General features: G+C 53.8%; 1 protein-coding gene across 2 annotated transcripts; it reads right to left on the bottom strand.

Moving 5' to 3' along the window:
* Positions 1 to 1,043: 1,043 nt before the first annotated feature.
* On the bottom strand, positions 1,044 to 15,161 carry AKR1E2 (aldo-keto reductase family 1 member E2). 2 transcript variants are annotated; one of them, XM_078075084.1, is made up of 10 exons: positions 15,032 to 15,161; positions 11,417 to 11,584; positions 9,465 to 9,581; positions 9,242 to 9,319; positions 7,336 to 7,458; positions 5,336 to 5,433; positions 3,409 to 3,481; positions 2,778 to 2,858; positions 1,669 to 1,754; positions 1,044 to 1,417 (listed from the first exon to the last, which is right to left on the bottom strand). In XM_078075084.1, exons 1-10 carry the CDS (start codon positions 15,068 to 15,070, stop codon positions 1,375 to 1,377), a joined length of 906 nt encoding a protein of 301 aa, XP_077931210.1. In that variant the 5' UTR covers positions 15,071 to 15,161; the 3' UTR covers positions 1,044 to 1,374. The 2 variants fall into 2 exon arrangements, with proteins under 2 accessions (XP_077931210.1, XP_077931211.1); XM_078075085.1 differs by lacking the exon at positions 15,032 to 15,161 and adding an exon at positions 13,766 to 14,595.
* Between the last annotated feature and the right edge of the window lie 1,800 nt (positions 15,162 to 16,961).

Raw genomic sequence — 16,961 nt, 5'->3', positions numbered from 1 at the left:
TTATTTGTCAAAATATGAAGTGAACAGTTGCATGAACTGTGTACATGCAGTATATACATTCATGCGTTTTTAAAAAGCAAGTTACAAATGACACACGCTGTGTGGCAGGTTTTGTGAAGTGTTTATGTCCATTTTTTAGATGTGTATATGTGTTGCATATATTTTTTTAAGATTTATTTATTTGAGAGAGAGAGAAAGAGTGTGTGGGGGGAGGGGCAGAGGGCAAGGGAGAAGCAGACTCCTCCCTGAGCACAGAGCCCCACTCGGGGCTCAACCTCACAACCCTGAGATCACGACCTGAGCCGAAACCAAGAGTCCCACGCTCCACCGACTGAGCCACCCAGGCGCCCCTGTGTTACATATTTTATGTAATTTGTTTATCTACATATGTCGTGGACATGGGCAAAGATTAGAAGGAGCCACTAGAAAGATGATTCTTCTTAGATACTGCTATTTTAGGCCATTTTTACTTTCTATAATTGAGCTTTTTTCTGTTCTCTTTGCATTCTGAATCCGGTAGAATTACTTTGTTACATAGAAAAATTCTGTAAATATTAATAGAAAGCATTATTAGCCAGTTGTGTAGAACTTTTCATACACTTAACAGAAACAGGGAAACACCTGGCAATTAATTCATGAAAATGAACCTTTTTAATCTAACATAATAATTGGTCCGAAGCTTGGTGCCGAAGTGCCACCTAGTGAGACGAGTCACATGCTGCCCTGAACGAGCCCATGTGGACACGCGCCCTCATGCTCTTCCTCACGCGGCACGTGGACGGGCTGGACCCTGAGTGCATGAGGGGGATGGGCCACATGTCCTCTCTGAGCTGGGTTTTCCCAGCTATATTTAAATAAGAAGAGCCTGTGTTGAACTGAGACCTCTCCCACGTTCAGCCAGGTGTTCTCTGGATGTGTGAAGGTTAAGGATTTTGGGGGGATTGGCAGGGACAGAGAAGCACAGATGACACAAGGCGGGCCCAGGGTTGGTGAGGGGACTTGAGTGACAGATGTAGAGACTCGTTGACACCCCATCTCAACTCTTGTATTTAAGTATTTCCATAATACAATCTTTATTTCGAGAGTACAGGCCACATAGCTTATCTTGTAAAAATCCCATCACACTGTGCTCAAAGGATCCTTAGGACTGAGGGTTCTCCATGGAGAGTGATCACCACTCCCATGGTGTTTGTCTCCATCACTGAGACCGGCTGAACTGTGTGAATTTCTCAGGGAGCTCAGCTTCTGTTCCAGGCAGGAATCCACCCAAATCAAACCCCGTCCCTCCCCTCCCTGGCCGCCCTGTGCAGAGGCGGGGTGGGTCAGACCTGGGGCATCTGTCCGGCAGCAGGAGGAGGAAGGGGGGAGCCATGCTCAGTAGTCTATGTTGAAAGGATAGTCCTTGTGGTTTTTAGCTCTGAAAAACAGGAAAACAAATAAAAAATAGAGATGTTCATTCTTTTTAAAAGAAACATACTAAAAGCTACAGTCATGTACTTTCAAGCTCCCCGATGTATTAAATTAAATTAGTCTTTGGATTCACTCAGTGGCCCAGCCTCAAACAGGAAAGACTGATGAGAAGGTTTAATTTAACCTCAAACGTATATAATCAGCACCTCTTCAGGAACCAATCCCTGTCGTGAGAGGGAGTAAAGGAGACATATTTACATGGGTAAGCTGCACATTCGGAAATTCCTGTCCAGGCCGAGGATGTCATTCATATCCTGTTCTGATAATTCAAAGTCAAACACCTGCAGCCAAAACAGATGTTCACAGCCAGTTCAGATTGGTGAACATTTCGCTGAGCACGCGTCACCTGCAAGGCACTGAGCCAGGCCCATCGGGGACACGGCGCTGCGGATGAAACACTGCGTGTGACACCTGCAACTCCCCCAGAGCATCGGCCTCCGCACCCGCACGTGGACTGTGAGCCGCCGCCGCCGGATGCTGGCTGCCCAGGGCTGGGTGGGAACTGCACGCACCCCTCAGGAGTAAGGACATCCCAGAAGAGTTAAGAGGTGCAGCAAAGCATTTTTTCCCCACTGCTCAAAAAAACTAAAAAATGAAAAACCAAAGCCCCAAACCATTTGTGCCCCACACCCTGCCAGCCCGGAGGACACATGGGCCCCGGGACCGTTAAGTCTAACAGTATCCGTAACACGGTGTGATTTTCGTGTCCTTTCCTTCTAAAGCAGAATTCTAAGCTGCCTCCCGCCACCCTGCCCGCCCTTTTGCTCTTAACACACTTGAGAACTAGGACTCACTCCTAAAATAAGAGCTTTTCTCCAGGAGAGCCAACCCTAGTTGCTGCTGAGGAGCTGGGAGAGAAGGTGCAGTGGCCAGGGGCCCGGCCTCTCCCCACAGGGGATCCTCCACCCCAGTCCAGCAGAAACCAGGGACTCAGTGTCCACGCAGTTCTGACTGGAGGGCGGGCTGGGGCCCCGGGGGAGGCTGGGTTCAGTTCTGGAGGGCTCAGGGCAGCTCCGGGGCCAGCGGTCCTGAGGGTTGGGGAGCAGGCTCCTGGCTGGGCGGGCACCCTGGGCACCTCTGGCCGACTCCCTGGTTCATCACCTCTCTGTTCCCCATTTCAGCTGGTTTGCCAGCTCCTAGGCCGGTGCAGTCACCCTCTCGGGTTCCTTGTGCTGTGGCCGCGGCTTCATCCCGCCCCTCTGCCGTGTCAAAGCCACAGGGGGCCCGTTTGCTGCAGTGGTCAGACCCCCAGCTAACTAACATATGATCCCAAACCCTCCGAGTAAAAGAAGAAAAGCACTTTCCTGGATATTCTCAAGAATCCGCTTTGGGGTGACCGATTTGGGGATCACTATCACATTCCTCTGGATCTGAAATCGGAGCAAAATCTACAGAAAAAAAAGTTTAATATCAGACAAGGGGAAATCCCACGGAGTTAGCTGTTTCCCGCGCAGTTTACGTTATATTGTGCAATGAAGTCCAAAAGTCAGGGGCAGCTGGAGCTTTTATTACAAGCTCTTCTGTTCCAAAATCCTTCAGGAACCAAACCGGCGTTTTCTGGACGGTTCTTCCAATGTGTGTGTAATGACTGCCACTGGCCCATGGAGAATTCAGTGAATTAATGAGAATTCACTGAGGCGCCCAACCCCCAGACGTCGGACATGAGAGCACGGAAGAGAGTGGTAAAGTCCATCCCTGTCCCATCGGGCTGGCGGGCCGAGGGACACGGCCCCAGAGCCCCCATCCGGAGTCCCGCCCACGGCGGCTCACAGCCTCAGTGGCTGGGAGCACGGCCCCGGGCTGGCGGGCCGAGGGAGCTCCGGGCAGGGGTCATCTGGGCCAGCGTGAGCGAACCCTTCCTCCACCCAGTCCCTGGCTCCCTGAGGAAGCGGGCACGCCCCCCACCCCCACCCCCTAGCCCCGGCAGCCCCTTCCTACCTGGGCTGCAGACTTGTTGTACTTCCGGGCCACCCTCTGAATCACGGGGTCATCCCGCAGGTCCACCCCCTCACTAGAGAGAGCAGGACCGGGCAGGGAGTTAGGGGGTCAAACGTGTGCTTCTTGCTTCAAAACACACCACGTAAAAGCCAGATTTGTGTCTGAGCACAGTACTTGCTCCCTGTAGGGAAGTTAAATGGTACAGGAGAGCTCATCACCCAAATCCCACCACAACCAGTGCTAACACCCCCGTGGAAACAGCCGGATGCCCTGCTTTCACGGTCATTCGGTGTGTCCTTGAGAACGAGGTGGCAACGTCGGAGGGCCTGCCCATGCTCTGGGGTGTGCCCTTCTGACACTTGCCGCAAGGCCTGGAGTGTGCCCGCGGCACTGTTCCTAAGTAGTTGTTGATGATGATGGCGAGCCGAGAAAAGTTCAACTCAAATACCAGCACAAGCCCAAGACTGGGGACGTGTCGGGCTCCAGTGCAGAGAATGGCCCTCTCCTCAGCGTGGGTCCCACGGGCCCTAACCTCCCCGGAGAGACATTTCTGCAGGAACATTCTTTAAGCCACTCGTAGATTCTGAGCACTGCTCTAGAAACAGTGCTCAGCATCTCCTGAAGGAACTAAACGGCTGATTGCCTTTGCCGCGGGCCCAGCACTCAGCTGGTTCCCCTGCCCTGGGCGGCTCCCGCCTCCCACTGTGGCCCCGGGACCCCACGCTCAGCTGCACACCACCACCCGGCCTTCCAGCAACTCGCTTGCTGCTACCAAGTTCAAACACCTGTGCCTGCTTCCCACGGGAGACACACAGAGAATCAGAGTCAAATGCTTCCAGCCCTCCCGGGGCCCCTGCTCTGTCCCAGGCACTGAGCCAGGGGCTGGCGGAGTCACACATCACACGCTGTCCCTGCACTCAAGCAGCTCTGATAAGTGGGAAAAGGAATTAATGACAAGACAGTGTGACAAGGGCTATGGACAAAACCTGACTATGGGGAGTCCGGAGGGCTTCCTGGAGGAGGTGACGCTGAATTAAACCATATACTAGACATCAGTTAGCCAGATTTAAAAAAAAAAAAAAGGATAACAGCAAGATTCTAGGTAAAGAGAACAGTGTGCAGAGGCACAGAGACTGGAAAGAACGTGCTCTATTCTGGGAGCCCCGCGTAGTTTAAAGTGGTTGGTGCGCACACTTCCTGCAGGAAGAAGTGAGGCAAGAAGTAGGCAGAGGCCAGACCAGTTGGGACTCCTAGGCCATGCCAAGACCTGAAGAGTTTTTAAGCAGGAAAGTGACATGATCGTATTGAGGTGCTCCCTTCGGCTACCGTGAACATGAACAGGGCAAATCTGGCCGGAGTGAAGAGGCCGCAGAATTACCCGTGAGAACTCCCAGTTAACTAAGGCAGGGATGGCGAGAACAGAGATCAAGAGACAGATCCCAGGTCCTCTGGCAGAATAATCAGTGGATGTTGCTGATGGATTGGAAAGGCCGAATTTCCAGGTGTCTGGTCCAGGGGCCGTGCGAGTGGGGGCTCGTTAGCTTAGCTGATGGAGGGAGCACACAGTTCAGGTTCTGGGGAAAGAGGACGGGTGGAGTCTCTGTTCTGGGGAGAAGGGGATGTCTGTGAACCCGCCCAACAGAGAGGCCTAGCAGAGGACCCTACGTGCCAGTCCAGAGCTCTGCAAGAGGCTGCTCCCAGCTGCTTCTGTCCCTCAAAGTGACTCTCCTCTGGCTCCCAGCACCAGCCCCCTCCCTCAGCTACAGGGTCCAGGGGGGCTGTGAGCGCCCCCTGCAGGTGCCTGTGGTCCCTGCAGCCCTGCCCACTCCCTCCTTCCTGAGACCCTCTGCCAACTACCCAAATTCAGCCGGAGGGTGCATCTCTTTCCTGCTAGAGCCTCGACTCAGCACCACCAACGCAGCCCTACCTGGAACCACCGAGGGGCCGGTATGCGGTCACGGACACATCTCTGGACTGGCAAAAACGGATCAGATCCTTCTGGGTAAGATACGGGTGGCACTCAATCTACAAAGAGAATCCCAGCTTACCAGGAAAATTCAGACCAACCGTACATCAGGAAACAGGGCACGCTCGGCTCTGTCACTGAGGAGCTACATGACCCGCGCCTGTGAAGTGACAGGCCACTGAGAATGGGCAGGAGGGACCCCTGCGGTCCCTGGACGCTCAGACAGCGCCTGCTCGGTGAGGCCCTCGCTCTGGTCCTTTACTTTCCGTTCTAGCCCACGTCACTGACATCCTCGATGTTGTACTGATTTGCCATCGTCTGCCTCCCTCCATGAAGGCATGGGTTTGGCCTGACTGTTGCGCTCCCAGACATCTCCCCAGCATCTAGAATAAGCTAGCCATACAGAACGTGCTCCGGAAACACTTGTGAGGAGAGCGAACGAGGCTGGGGAGTCACGGGGCACACACGCTCCAGGGGACGCCAATGGACATGAAAGAAACTGGAGCGCAGGATTCCCGTCTCCACATTCTCTAAATTCTCACGTATGATTCCAGGCTCTCAGTGGGCTGAAAACAGATGCTGGGTTAGGGTGAATGAAGAGCTACAACAGTGCCTCGTGGGCTCCAGGACAGAGCTCAGGGGCGTGCGGGGCACGGCCAGCAGCAGAAGGAAACACAAAGCCGCTGGGCTCTCTGAAAACCCTGCTGAGCCCGCGTTCCTGGGGGCTCAGAACCCTAACTAGGAAACATACCCTCCAGCCCCTCTGCACCCCACAGACGAGGCACCAACCGGCCCCTGGATTTACACTGCCGCCCCAAACCCTGACGGGACAGGAGCTATGACGCACATGAACAGATTCTAGGCACGCAAGGTTGTAAAGCAGGGAAACTAAGCTGTGCCTCACGTGGGGACAGCAGCTAGAAGAGCTTCCAGAGGCAGAGGCTGTTCTGCTTCCTGCTCTGGGTGCTGACCACTCGGGCACCTCACCTGCGGAGACTCACCAAGCGACACCCTTTCCCGTATCCATGTGGTACTTCAGCTAGGAAGGTTTTTTAATAAAAAATGGAACGTGATGCTCTATTCTTAATGTCCCCAAACCGGAAACTACCCAAGTCCCCATCAGCGCTAGAATAGATAACTACCCTACGCTCTACTCATGTAATGGAATACCATGCAGAGATCAGAACGAGGGACAATCATACACGAACACGGAAGCATCTAACAAATACAAGGTTGAAAGAAGCCAGATACAAACGAGCACATAATGTGTCACGTTATCTACATAAAGTTCAAAGCTACTCTGTGCTTTAGTAATCGGCATAGAGGCTGCCCTTTGTCAGGGGCTGGTCCATAGAAAAGAGTGTGGTGGGGCTCCCAGGTGCTGGCCACACTGTTTCTAGACCTGGATGCAGAGCACAGCTAGGCTCCTTTTAGGAGAGTCTATCAAGCTCTACTGTCATGTGTGTGCACTTTGTAAATGTACATGACACTTTAGCAAACGTCTAGGTAAAATAAAGTGCTACAAAAATGCCCTTTCCTCACGAGCCAGCTCTCTGCACAGAAGTCCTGGGAGTGTCTGTGAACGTGGTGGTCTTTCAGCTGCCCACCCTGTGAGGCTGGAGAGAGGGGAGGGGGCCCTGGTGCTTTCCCAGGAAGCCCGCACCGCTGTGAGCACCACTGTTAGTGAGGGAGGAGGGCACGCCGGGACCTTTCACCGCTTCTGCACAGAGAAAACCCAGCTCAGCCCCCGCCCTGCCTTCCGAGGGCACCACCTGTCCGGACAAGCCTCTGGAGCAGCTCCCCTGCCTCGGCGCCAGCTACCTGCCTAACTGCTCCCTAAGTCACCCATTTGCAGCCACAGGAGAAAAATGCCCACTGTGTGCCCCACCCCTTCTTCCGTTTCCCATTTAGCCACATGGAAGGGACAGGTGAAAAGCCAACTCCACCTGTTAAAGCCTCACCTGGTTAGTCATTGGCTTGAATCTCAAGTTGGGTTTATTCAGAAGTCTCTCAAGCTGTTCGTGGTTGAAGTTTGACACCCCGATGGCTTTCACCAGCCCCGTAACCACCAGGTCCTCCATGGCCTAAAGAGAACAAAGAGTAGTTCTGCTCCGCTGATAATCCACGCCCCTCACTCCTCTGCACACTGCAGGAACCAGCTGCATCCAGGATCCCTAAATAGTCCCCGGACGCCCCCCAGGCATTCTGCCCCCAGGGCCTAATCCACTTCCACCTCTCCCTGGCTGGGCGAGCTTGGGTGCATTTATAAGATCGCACTAAACCTCAGTGTCCTCACCTGCTAGCCTGGACAAGCTTGTCCATGTCACAGGATTGTTTTAAAGATTCCATCAAATAATGCAGGCACAGCATTTAGCTCCGGGCTGGAAAGTGGTAAACGCTCAACATTGTAGCTGTAATTATTCCTCTTACTCTGAAAACCTGTTGATACGGTGTTGGGGCAAGGACATCCACTGCTGTTCGCTCACCCCTCTTTCTACCTAGATTATATGCTCCCTAAGCACAGGGAGGGGCTGTCAGTCTCCGGCTGGCCCCAAGCCGCGCATGCGTCAGCAGGAGTCCACAGTGGCCACGGGCGGGCGACCAGTGAGCGCACAACAGCTGCAGGCTGGACAGCTGTACCCCCGGGCACCACCCAGAACCCCGCTCCTGTGCACAGACGGCCCAGAGTTTAACCCACGGCTTCCCGAGAGGCCGTGCGGTGGGTCAGAAAGGGCTGGGGCCGCTGGCCCCCGGCCTCACAGCCCAGAGCGCTCAGCCAATCTGTTCCGCTGAGTCCCCTGTTTAAGAGGAATGGGGGGAAAGGGTGGCCTGGCTAGAGCTCCTCCCCGTCTGTGCACCCCCTCGTTCTGCTGGTACTCCGAGGCCAGCTCCCACGACTCTCCCTGACTCAGCGTGACCTCACCTGCTTCCCACGCCTCACCCCTGCCCTCCTCTACCCCGCATCGGTGCGCAAGATTACACGCGCCACGTGGCCCGGGGCAGCGGGACCCCCGGCCCCCTTCCATACCAGGGCGCCACGTCGGCCCAGGGCAGCGGGACCCCCGGCCCCCTTCCATACCAGGGCGCCACGTCGGCCCGGGGCAGCGGGACCCCCGGCCCCCTTCCATACCAGGGCGCCACGTCGGCCCAGGGCAGCGGGACCCCCGGCCCCCTTCCATACCAGGGCGCCACGTCGGCCCGGGGCAGCGGGACCCCCGGCCCCCTTCCATACCAGGGTGCCACGTCGGCCCGGGGCAGCGGGACCCCCGGCCCCCTTCCATACCAGGGCGCCACATCGGCCCAGGGCAGCGGGACCCCCCGGCCCCCTTCCATACCAGGACAGTTGGCACCCCTCGCCCCAACTCCCATGCCCGCTGCTTTGCTCGAGGCCTCTTCCTCCCCTTGTGTCTGGACTCCAGCAACAGGCTGTAACCCTCACCACCCTCCAGCTTCCCCCCGCGCCCCCCAGACCTGGCTGTGCTGCCCGGCATCGCTCCCACGAGCCCTTACAGTCGAGCCCTCGGCAGCTACAGACCAGCAGTGGTCATTACCACCACGTAATGGAAAAATGGGATCATTAAATTTTCTTTTTATCCTCTTCCGTATTTCTGTAATGACCGTGTGATGTTTTCTAATCAAAAAACAAGTCCACACTGAGCCTGACAGGGAGGTCTGCCTCAGTAACCCCTCAAACAAACGATTCGGAGAGCAGAACCAGCCGGGACTAAGGAAGCAGACGGCCGCCCAGGTGTCTGAGTGTCTGAGTCAGGTGTGCGTTCCCCATTCATACTGCACACCTGTGCTGGAACACAGCCAGCTCCCGGAGGCCCAGCACCCTGCCCGGAGGCCCGCCAGCCCATGGCTCACCTCCCACGTGTCCAGGAAGTCGGTGTCACTGGGTATCGCCATGCCGCTGTGGTCCAAGGGCATGTCTTCCTCCCCGGGCTGTGAGGCAGAGAAGTGAGCTGATGGGGGCCCGCAGGGGTGGGGGGGGCCTGGAGCCCAGGCTTCTGCCGAGCTGAGGCCCACGCTCCCTGCACCACCCGACGGGCATGACCAGGAAGGAAGGTGCCGCTCGCACCTGTCATACCTTGAAACCCATGGGCCAGTGTATGAGGTAGAGGTCCAAGTAATCCAGCTTCAAGGCCTTCAGACTCTTGGTGCACGCTGCTTTCACCAAGGACTTCTTATGGCTGGTGCACCACAGCTGTCGAGGGGAGGAGGGAAGCCAGGGTTAACACGTCTGCCCCTTGGCCCCACAAATCCAGTATCAGGAAGACAGACAACATCCAAGACCAGATGGCAATAAACACAACAGGGCTGCGACGTTATTCTCAGATGGTTCTGGGACTCCCTCGAGGAGGGATCTCCAAAACTGGGCTCTGCAGCCCGAGTCCTACTAAAGGGAAGTTGGAGGTACTATGAACTATTTGGTGGGGGGGCCGTCTGGTTATCTGGATCCACTGGGACCAAAAAAAAACCAAAGCCAAACCAAACCAAACCAAACCCAGCGCCTGGGAGCAGAAAGGGGAGGAGGGAAACTCAGAAGAAATTCTGCATTGTCTTTCCCACTTCAGCGCCGTGGTGAAGTCCTCGGGGACGAAGGCCTCACACTCGTGCAGTTAAGTTAGGTGGGCGAGTGAACATTCACCGGTACTGACTTGGGTATTTCCCTCCCCGCCCTCTGGTAAGTAGAAAATCCGTGATTGGTTTTTCCTTTCGTTACTTCCCATCAGACTGTTTAGTATTAACTGTGACGGGAGCCAATCTGAAGGCTCCGACAAAGCAAGAGAAAACACAAAACAAGTACAAGAAAGAGGATGCAAAGATGTAAAAACATACTGTAAACACAGTGTATTGACAAAAGAGAAGAAAAACAAAAAAAAACTAAAAATACCTTGTTAACAACAGGACTCTCTAGATGGTGAATACATAAAGTGATTTTTTTTTTAAAATTATATTTCCATGACTTTTGCAAATGTCTAGAGTAATGAGCACAGCTCCCCCCCGGATCTTGGCTGGCCTCAGCAGTCCCGGCACCCACCTCCCTTCCTGGGGTAGCAGGAGAGACGTCTGTCCCTCGGCCAGGTGCGTACCTAGGCATCTCCCTTACTCGCCCTTTGCTCCAGCTTTAGAAGCAGCGACGAATTACAGAAATCATCAGAGAGTAAAACAGAAGAGCAAATGTTCTACAGAAACAGCAGTGAATTGTGCAATTATGGACATCAGACCTGGAAACTACTCAGGCGATGGTCAAATCTGAGTCTCGCTTTACACACAACGACACTGTGACCCCGCGCCATCCACTGACTGACCCAGGCTCTCGGGGCTTGTGAGAGACAGCTTGGAATGAGGGCCCGTGGCTCCTGGCCACAGGGTGTTAACGTTTCGCTTCAAAGTCAAAAGCAAAGGAGTTCTTGAACTCTGCTGTCTGGGTCTGCCCCTAACCGGCTGCACGGCTGTCCCCCTCCTCCACCGTCTCCACTGTCCACGTCCGGGCCACCCTCCTCTCCCACCCACGCTGCCCTCAGTGTCTCCTGTCTTCTGCCTCCTGCTCAAACACACGCTCCGTTCAGTGGCTGTAATCGCCTAGATAGGACACAAGTCTCACTGCTGTAGAGGATAAGCTCCCTACGTAAAAACCTTCAACTGTGCGCCTTTATCTATGGGAAAAAGAGTAAGGCCCTTAAAAGGCATGCAGGCCTCTGTGATCTGGCCCGTCCCCTGCTCCAGCCTCGTTTCTCAGGACTCCGCTGCCTACCATTTTCCAATCCAGGAACACCAAGCTTCTTCTAGGTCCCTGTACCCAAGGTGCTGTCCCATGCCTCGTGCCTCTGTGCAAGCTGTCCCCTCTGCTCGTCACCCTGTCCTGGACGCCTTCAACCGCACGACTCCCAGCATGTGTACCACGCTGCCCAAGTCTAGTCAGGTCTGGTTCCAGCTCCTAGGAGACCAGAAACCCCTCCACATGCTGGGTCAGCCGTCTTGTTAACCAAGCCCCGCATGGTCGACACCCTGCTGGCCCTGTATGTAAAGTCCTACCTTACTGACGATAAACAGGTCCTCTCGTTTCACCACACCCTCCTTGATCTTGCACTGGATCCCGGCTCCGACCTCACTCTCATTGTGGTATAAGTAAGCGCAGTCGAAGTGCCGATATCCGGCGTCGATGGCCAGTTTCACTGCCTCTGTCACTTCCCCTGGAGCCGCCTGCAGAATGAGCACGACAGAAGCAATCCACTCACATTCAGGAGACCCCACCTTTTCACTCTAAAATGTAGACTCAAACGGTGCGTAAGTGAGGAGGTCACGGAATTGGTGCAAGTATCAGTCAGCACTAAAATTAGGGAATGTCAGAGTCAGAAAGGATTTAGACACGATCCAAGTTCCAACTCCTTTCCTTATTTGGGGAAAACTCTATAGGTATTTTTAGTGCCTGCAAATAACGGAGCCAGACGCTGTGCTTCCTGAATGAACAGAGGAATAAAGAAATGGAGGAGGAATCATAATAGTAACTGAGATACTAGAAGGTGTAGACTCACCCTCTACCCAACAAGACCAGAAATCCAGGGGTAAAGGTGAACAGGTGTGTACTCACACGAAGATAATCCACCACCCTTGCAGCATCTCCCCAAACCTACAGGAACGGTATGGATTCCATCAAGACTGTGGAAGTTCAGAAATGCTCACTGTGAACTGGGGCTGCTCAAGCAAGCAAAGGGATGGAAGCAGGGAAGAAGCCTGGGCAGGGCTCACAACACATCGCACTGAGCCTTCCCAAAGGGCTTCGTGGTTCACAAAGCACCTGCTCACTCGACCTTCGTGGAACCCCATGCACCGTGTGTAATGGTCTTCGCTTGACGAGCAGCACATTCAGAGGGGCTGAAAGCTAATGAAGCATTCATCTCAAGTCAGGAAATAAACCGCCAAGAAATTAGAAGGAAAGAGAAAATTTGAAAACAAGAACGAACATCCAATAAAGACATGACAGAGATCAACAAAGCTGGAGGCTAGTTCTTTGAAAAATCTGAATAAGGTGGACAAACTTCTGATGAGACTGATGGGACCCCTTTTTTTTTTTTTAATGACCTGAATGAAAAACAGTCATACAGATTAAACAGAGACCCAAAATCTCAGAAAATATTATCAGTAACTATAAGCTGACAATTTGGAAAGATGAGAAGAATAGGAAAAGTCCCTAGAAAAACTTACTTGAGAAGAAGTAAAAGCTGACTTGTCCTATAATTATTTTTTAAATGAAGCAATTAGTTAAACACACACACAGTTCTACAAAATTTTCAAGGACGAAATCATCCCAATTTAACATAAAATCTTTCAGAGAAGGGAAAAACAAAGAATACTCCCAATTCATCCCACTAACCCAGCATATCCCTGGAATCAAAAGCAGACAAAAATATTAAAAGGACAGTCACACATTCATCTCACTCATGAATAACAGTTGCAAAAACCCTAAGTAAAATAACAGCAAATTGGATGCAACAATATATTATGGAAAAAAAACATACCACACCCACCCTGAGTTTATCTGAGAAAGCCAAGGATAGCTTGATATTAGGAAATCCATAATAATTCGCATTAATAGACTAAAAAATAAATCATGTCAATCAATGTTGCATAAGATTCAACACCCATTCCTGATTTAAAGTCTCAGTGAACTAGGGCAAAAGGGAACTCTTTAACCTGGTAAGGAATACCCACATTTAAAACAACAATGATAACAAAAATATCAAGAACAAACACAACCCAAAAAACCTAGGGGCAGACATCATCCTAAACGTGTAAATATCAGAAACATTCCCTTTAAGATCGGGAACAAAACAAGAATGTCCACGGTAATGGAGGCCCTAGCTATCACAATCAGCTCAGAAAAGGCAATTTGAGACTTAAGGATCAGAAAAAAGGAAATGAAAGTAGCATTATTTGAAGCTGGTATGATCATTTATGTAGAAAACCCAAATGAATCTATAGGCAAATGAAGAGAACAATAGGACATTTTAGCAACGTGGCTGGAAATGTGTTGAATATACCAAAGAAGATTGTTTTTTTCTTTTAACTAGGCTCCACAACCAACATGGGGCTTGAACTTCTGACCCTAGAGATCAAGAGTCCCACCCTCTACCGACTGAGCCAGCCAGATGCCGGAGAAGATTGTTTTTCTATGCATCAACAACGAATGAGCTGAAGACATAATTTCAGAGAAGTTTCATTTCCAGTAGTTTCACAGACTGTCCAGTATCCAGGAATAATTCCAACAAATGAAGGGAAAGCTGAATATACAACCAGATGAAGAGACAGTGAGAGATGCAATCTATCTAGGACAATTTATTAACAGAGAAATATACTATGTTTGTAGAAAGCCAGATTTAATACCATAAAGTTGTGAGTTCTCTCCAGATTGATCTATGGATTTAATGTGATTCCACAGACTCAGAATGAGCTATATTCCCCCGGCTCTTGAACCTGGGCTGTCCTTGTGTTTTCCTGCGCCCAACAGAATGCAGCGGAGATGCTGGTTCCAAGCCTAGGCTTCAGGATGCCTTGTGCATTTCCCTGGCTCCCTTGTGCTTCAGCCGTCACCAGGAGAATATCCCAGATTAGCCTGCTTGAGGCTGAGTTAGGTGGAGCCAGGTGGAGCAGCCCCAAAAGTCCCAACCGAGACCAGCCAAACCCCAGACATGGGAGTGAGCTGCACCAAGATCCCCAGAGCTGCCCAGCTGACTACCTGCACGCAGCAGTAATAAGCCACAAGCCAGTGACTTTTTGTGCTTGGTTGTTGATAAGGCACTTCTGGGGCATTAGACAGCTGATGGTAGTAGCTCTGTGACCTTACACTACTGAAAACTACCACGTAAAAACAAGACTCTGCATGATCAGGAAGGGGTGACTAAGACTGATCCAAGTCTGTGCACCTGAAGTCCAACAATAACAGAAAGGAATGTTTTGGCCTCTGAAGCAGTGTTTGCAGGTTTTCCTTGCGCTGTGTGCAAGACAGGGCTCCCACACTGAGCCGCGTGCAGAAGACAGCCAGAGAAGGCGGGCAGGGAAGTCAAAGCATTTAAACCGGCTGAGCGCTTACTGAGCGGCTAGATGCGGAGAGCCACCATGAATAAAGTTACATCCTTGCTCTTTAAGAGTTGGAAAGTATTTAGAAGAAATCACTTGAATAATACTTGGTTGAGCAGGGGTTGATGATGCTAATTCCTACTCATCCGATCGCTTCTTTTATTAAACACGACGTCTAAGTAAACAGGGCAAGCAGGTGCGGAGGGCTCTCGGTGAGCGCTGGGTCTCACGTCCCGGCCAGCGGTGACAAAGTCCGAGGACACGAGGGTGCACAGTGCTCCGCCCCCGGTTCGCACAGGTAAGTAAGTTCTGTCCCAAACCGCACTAGTCTTCGGGATGCAGGTTCCCTGGCCCAGGGCGCCCGCGGGCAGGTGGCCGCCGGTCCTCCTGCCCCGACACCGGCCTGACCACCGTCTGCTCCCGCCTTTCGCCGACATTTACTGGCTAATGCTCGGGAGGGGGCAAGGGCGGTGGCGCCGGGGGGTGGGGAGGGAGGGCGGCAGATGGCCCCGCGGATCCCCTCCGCGGCTGGGGAAAGGCCCCGCCCGCCCCGGGGCGCGAGGTCCACCTCACCTGCCAGGTGCCCAGGCCTAGAGCCGGGATCCGCTGCATGCTCGGAGCAGCTAGACGGCCGCAGCTCAACTACCCCCGCGCGCCGCCGCGCCTGCTGTTCCGAAAGGCCGCAGCGCGCGCGGTGGGCGGTGCTGGCGGGAGGCAGCCCTGATTGGCTGGCGGCACCTCGGGCCAGGGGACACGCCCACATCCCTGGCAAGCCCGAAAGTCTGGCGTTGGGGAGTGGTTGTGCGCAAGCGCCGGACTCGGCGGTCTCACGGCCAACGGTCCTAGGCGCGCGGCCTTGCTAGGGGCGAGGTCCCCGGCTGGTGGGCTGGTGTTCCGAGGTTCCCGGGGTCGGCAGGGCTGGGCCATCCCCAGGGCGGAGGGGAGACGACAGGTCTGGGGCCCTCTCCGCCGCTCTGGGCGCCTGGAACCGGGGGAAGCCCCTAGCACCCACCCCCATGGCGAGGGGGCTCCAAAATAGAGAGGGAAGGCCTTCCTCCTCAGCAGAGGTCCCGGGGGTCCCACAGGCTCCTAGAAGTCTGTCGGCCTCGGTTCCCCATCGATGACACACCTGGCTAAGTCCCGTAAATGCTTTCTACTCCCTGGGGTCCCTGGGAGTAGAGGGCGGCCTGGGACTGAGGACCTGGGTAATGCAGAATGTGGCAGAGCACTGGACTGCTCCTCCGGGGTCCGGTCCAAGGACCGACCCCCTTGCTGGAGCCTCAGGTGCAAGTGGGCGGAGTCATTGCGGGGGCTGGGGTGAGTAGACTTCATGAGTGAACTGGAAACCCCAGAACAGTGGCCGGAAACTGGGGGACCTGGAGGATCCGAGGTCCTCCTCATCCCCCTTGGAGCCCCCACGTCCTGCCCCTTTGTCCCCTGGGGCCTGGGAACCCCACTGCCTTGATGACCCCAAAGGTGTGTTTTAATTTCTAGTTTCCTGCCTGGGGCTGCAGTGCTGGCACCGATGGGGGGGGGGGGGGGCGTGCTCACTGCTCAACGGAGAGCAACTGGACCTTTCATTATGAGCTTCTCAGAAGTGGGAAGGCGCTCCAAGTCCCTCTCATTGACTCATTTGGCTACTGTGCCCCTGCAGTCATCCAGGGTGAGTGCTGAAGGGACCACATGGCCCCTGCACACTGGGAGCTCACCGCCTACAGTGGGAGATGGACAAAGACAGGAAGAAGAGCAGATGATATACGGAAATGAAGCAGGGCGCTGGAGGGCCAGCCAGGAGCTCCTCGGTAGGTCTAAAAGGCCTCCAGGGTGGCATTTGTGCTGTGACCAGAAAGACAAGAGGAGCCAGCCTTGCAGAGGTGTGGGAACCGTGTGCTGGGGGAAGCTCCCAGATGCAGAGACTCAGGGGTACAGGAGCATTTGGCCAGAGATGCTGAGAAGGAGCCAGTGTGGCCGGAGAGAGCTGGGGAGGGCAGAGGGAGAGAGGGAGGAGGGCAGGCCGGAGCTGGCCCTGGAAGGATATGCTGGTGGTCGATGCTGTGAGACACATTAGCCTAACTAAGTGCTCATCAGAACAAACGTTATCTCCCGCGTCTCTGATTCGGATGCAGGCTCGGCTCAGCTGAAGCTGTGCCCCACGGTCTCACAAGAGGCTGGGCTGGGGTTTCAACTGAGGCTCGGTTGGGGCAGGGTCCACTTCTGAGCTCATTCACAAGTTATTGGCGAGGTTCAGTTTGGACCGAGATTTCAGTTCTTTTAAGTCAGCTGATCCGATCTGAGCCCTCTTTTGGTTCTTAGCAATGGGAACCAGAGAGACACACACGGAGGGACAGAGGGAGGGAAGCAACACAGGAAAGAGCAAGCAAGACGGAAGTCACAGACCTTTTGTAAATCACCTGTCAATCATCTTGCAAGTGCTATCCCATCACTCGTCAGTGTCCTACGAGGGCCAGGAGCCATGAGGGAACAGCTGGCTCTTCTGTGGCCA

Source organism: Halichoerus grypus, chromosome 6 (assembly GCF_964656455.1).
Source record: "Halichoerus grypus chromosome 6, mHalGry1.hap1.1, whole genome shotgun sequence".
Taxonomy (NCBI): Eukaryota; Metazoa; Chordata; class Mammalia; order Carnivora; family Phocidae; genus Halichoerus; species Halichoerus grypus.
Note: the sequence above shows the minus strand (reverse complement) of the source record. Positions and strands in the feature narration are given on the sequence as shown.

Coding starts and splice junctions, on each gene's coding strand:
- AKR1E2 (XM_078075084.1), bottom strand. CDS start 15,070: ATGCAGCGGATCCCGGCTCTAGGCCTGGGCACCTGGCAG. Junction 3,482..5,335: donor CGGCCCCTCGGTGGTTCCAG/GTAGGGCTGCGT, acceptor TGCTCTCTCTAG/TGAGGGGGTGGACCTGCGGG. Junction 1,418..1,668: donor CGAATGTGCAGCTTACCCAT/GTAAATATGTCT, acceptor CCTGTTTTTCAG/AGCTAAAAACCACAAGGACT.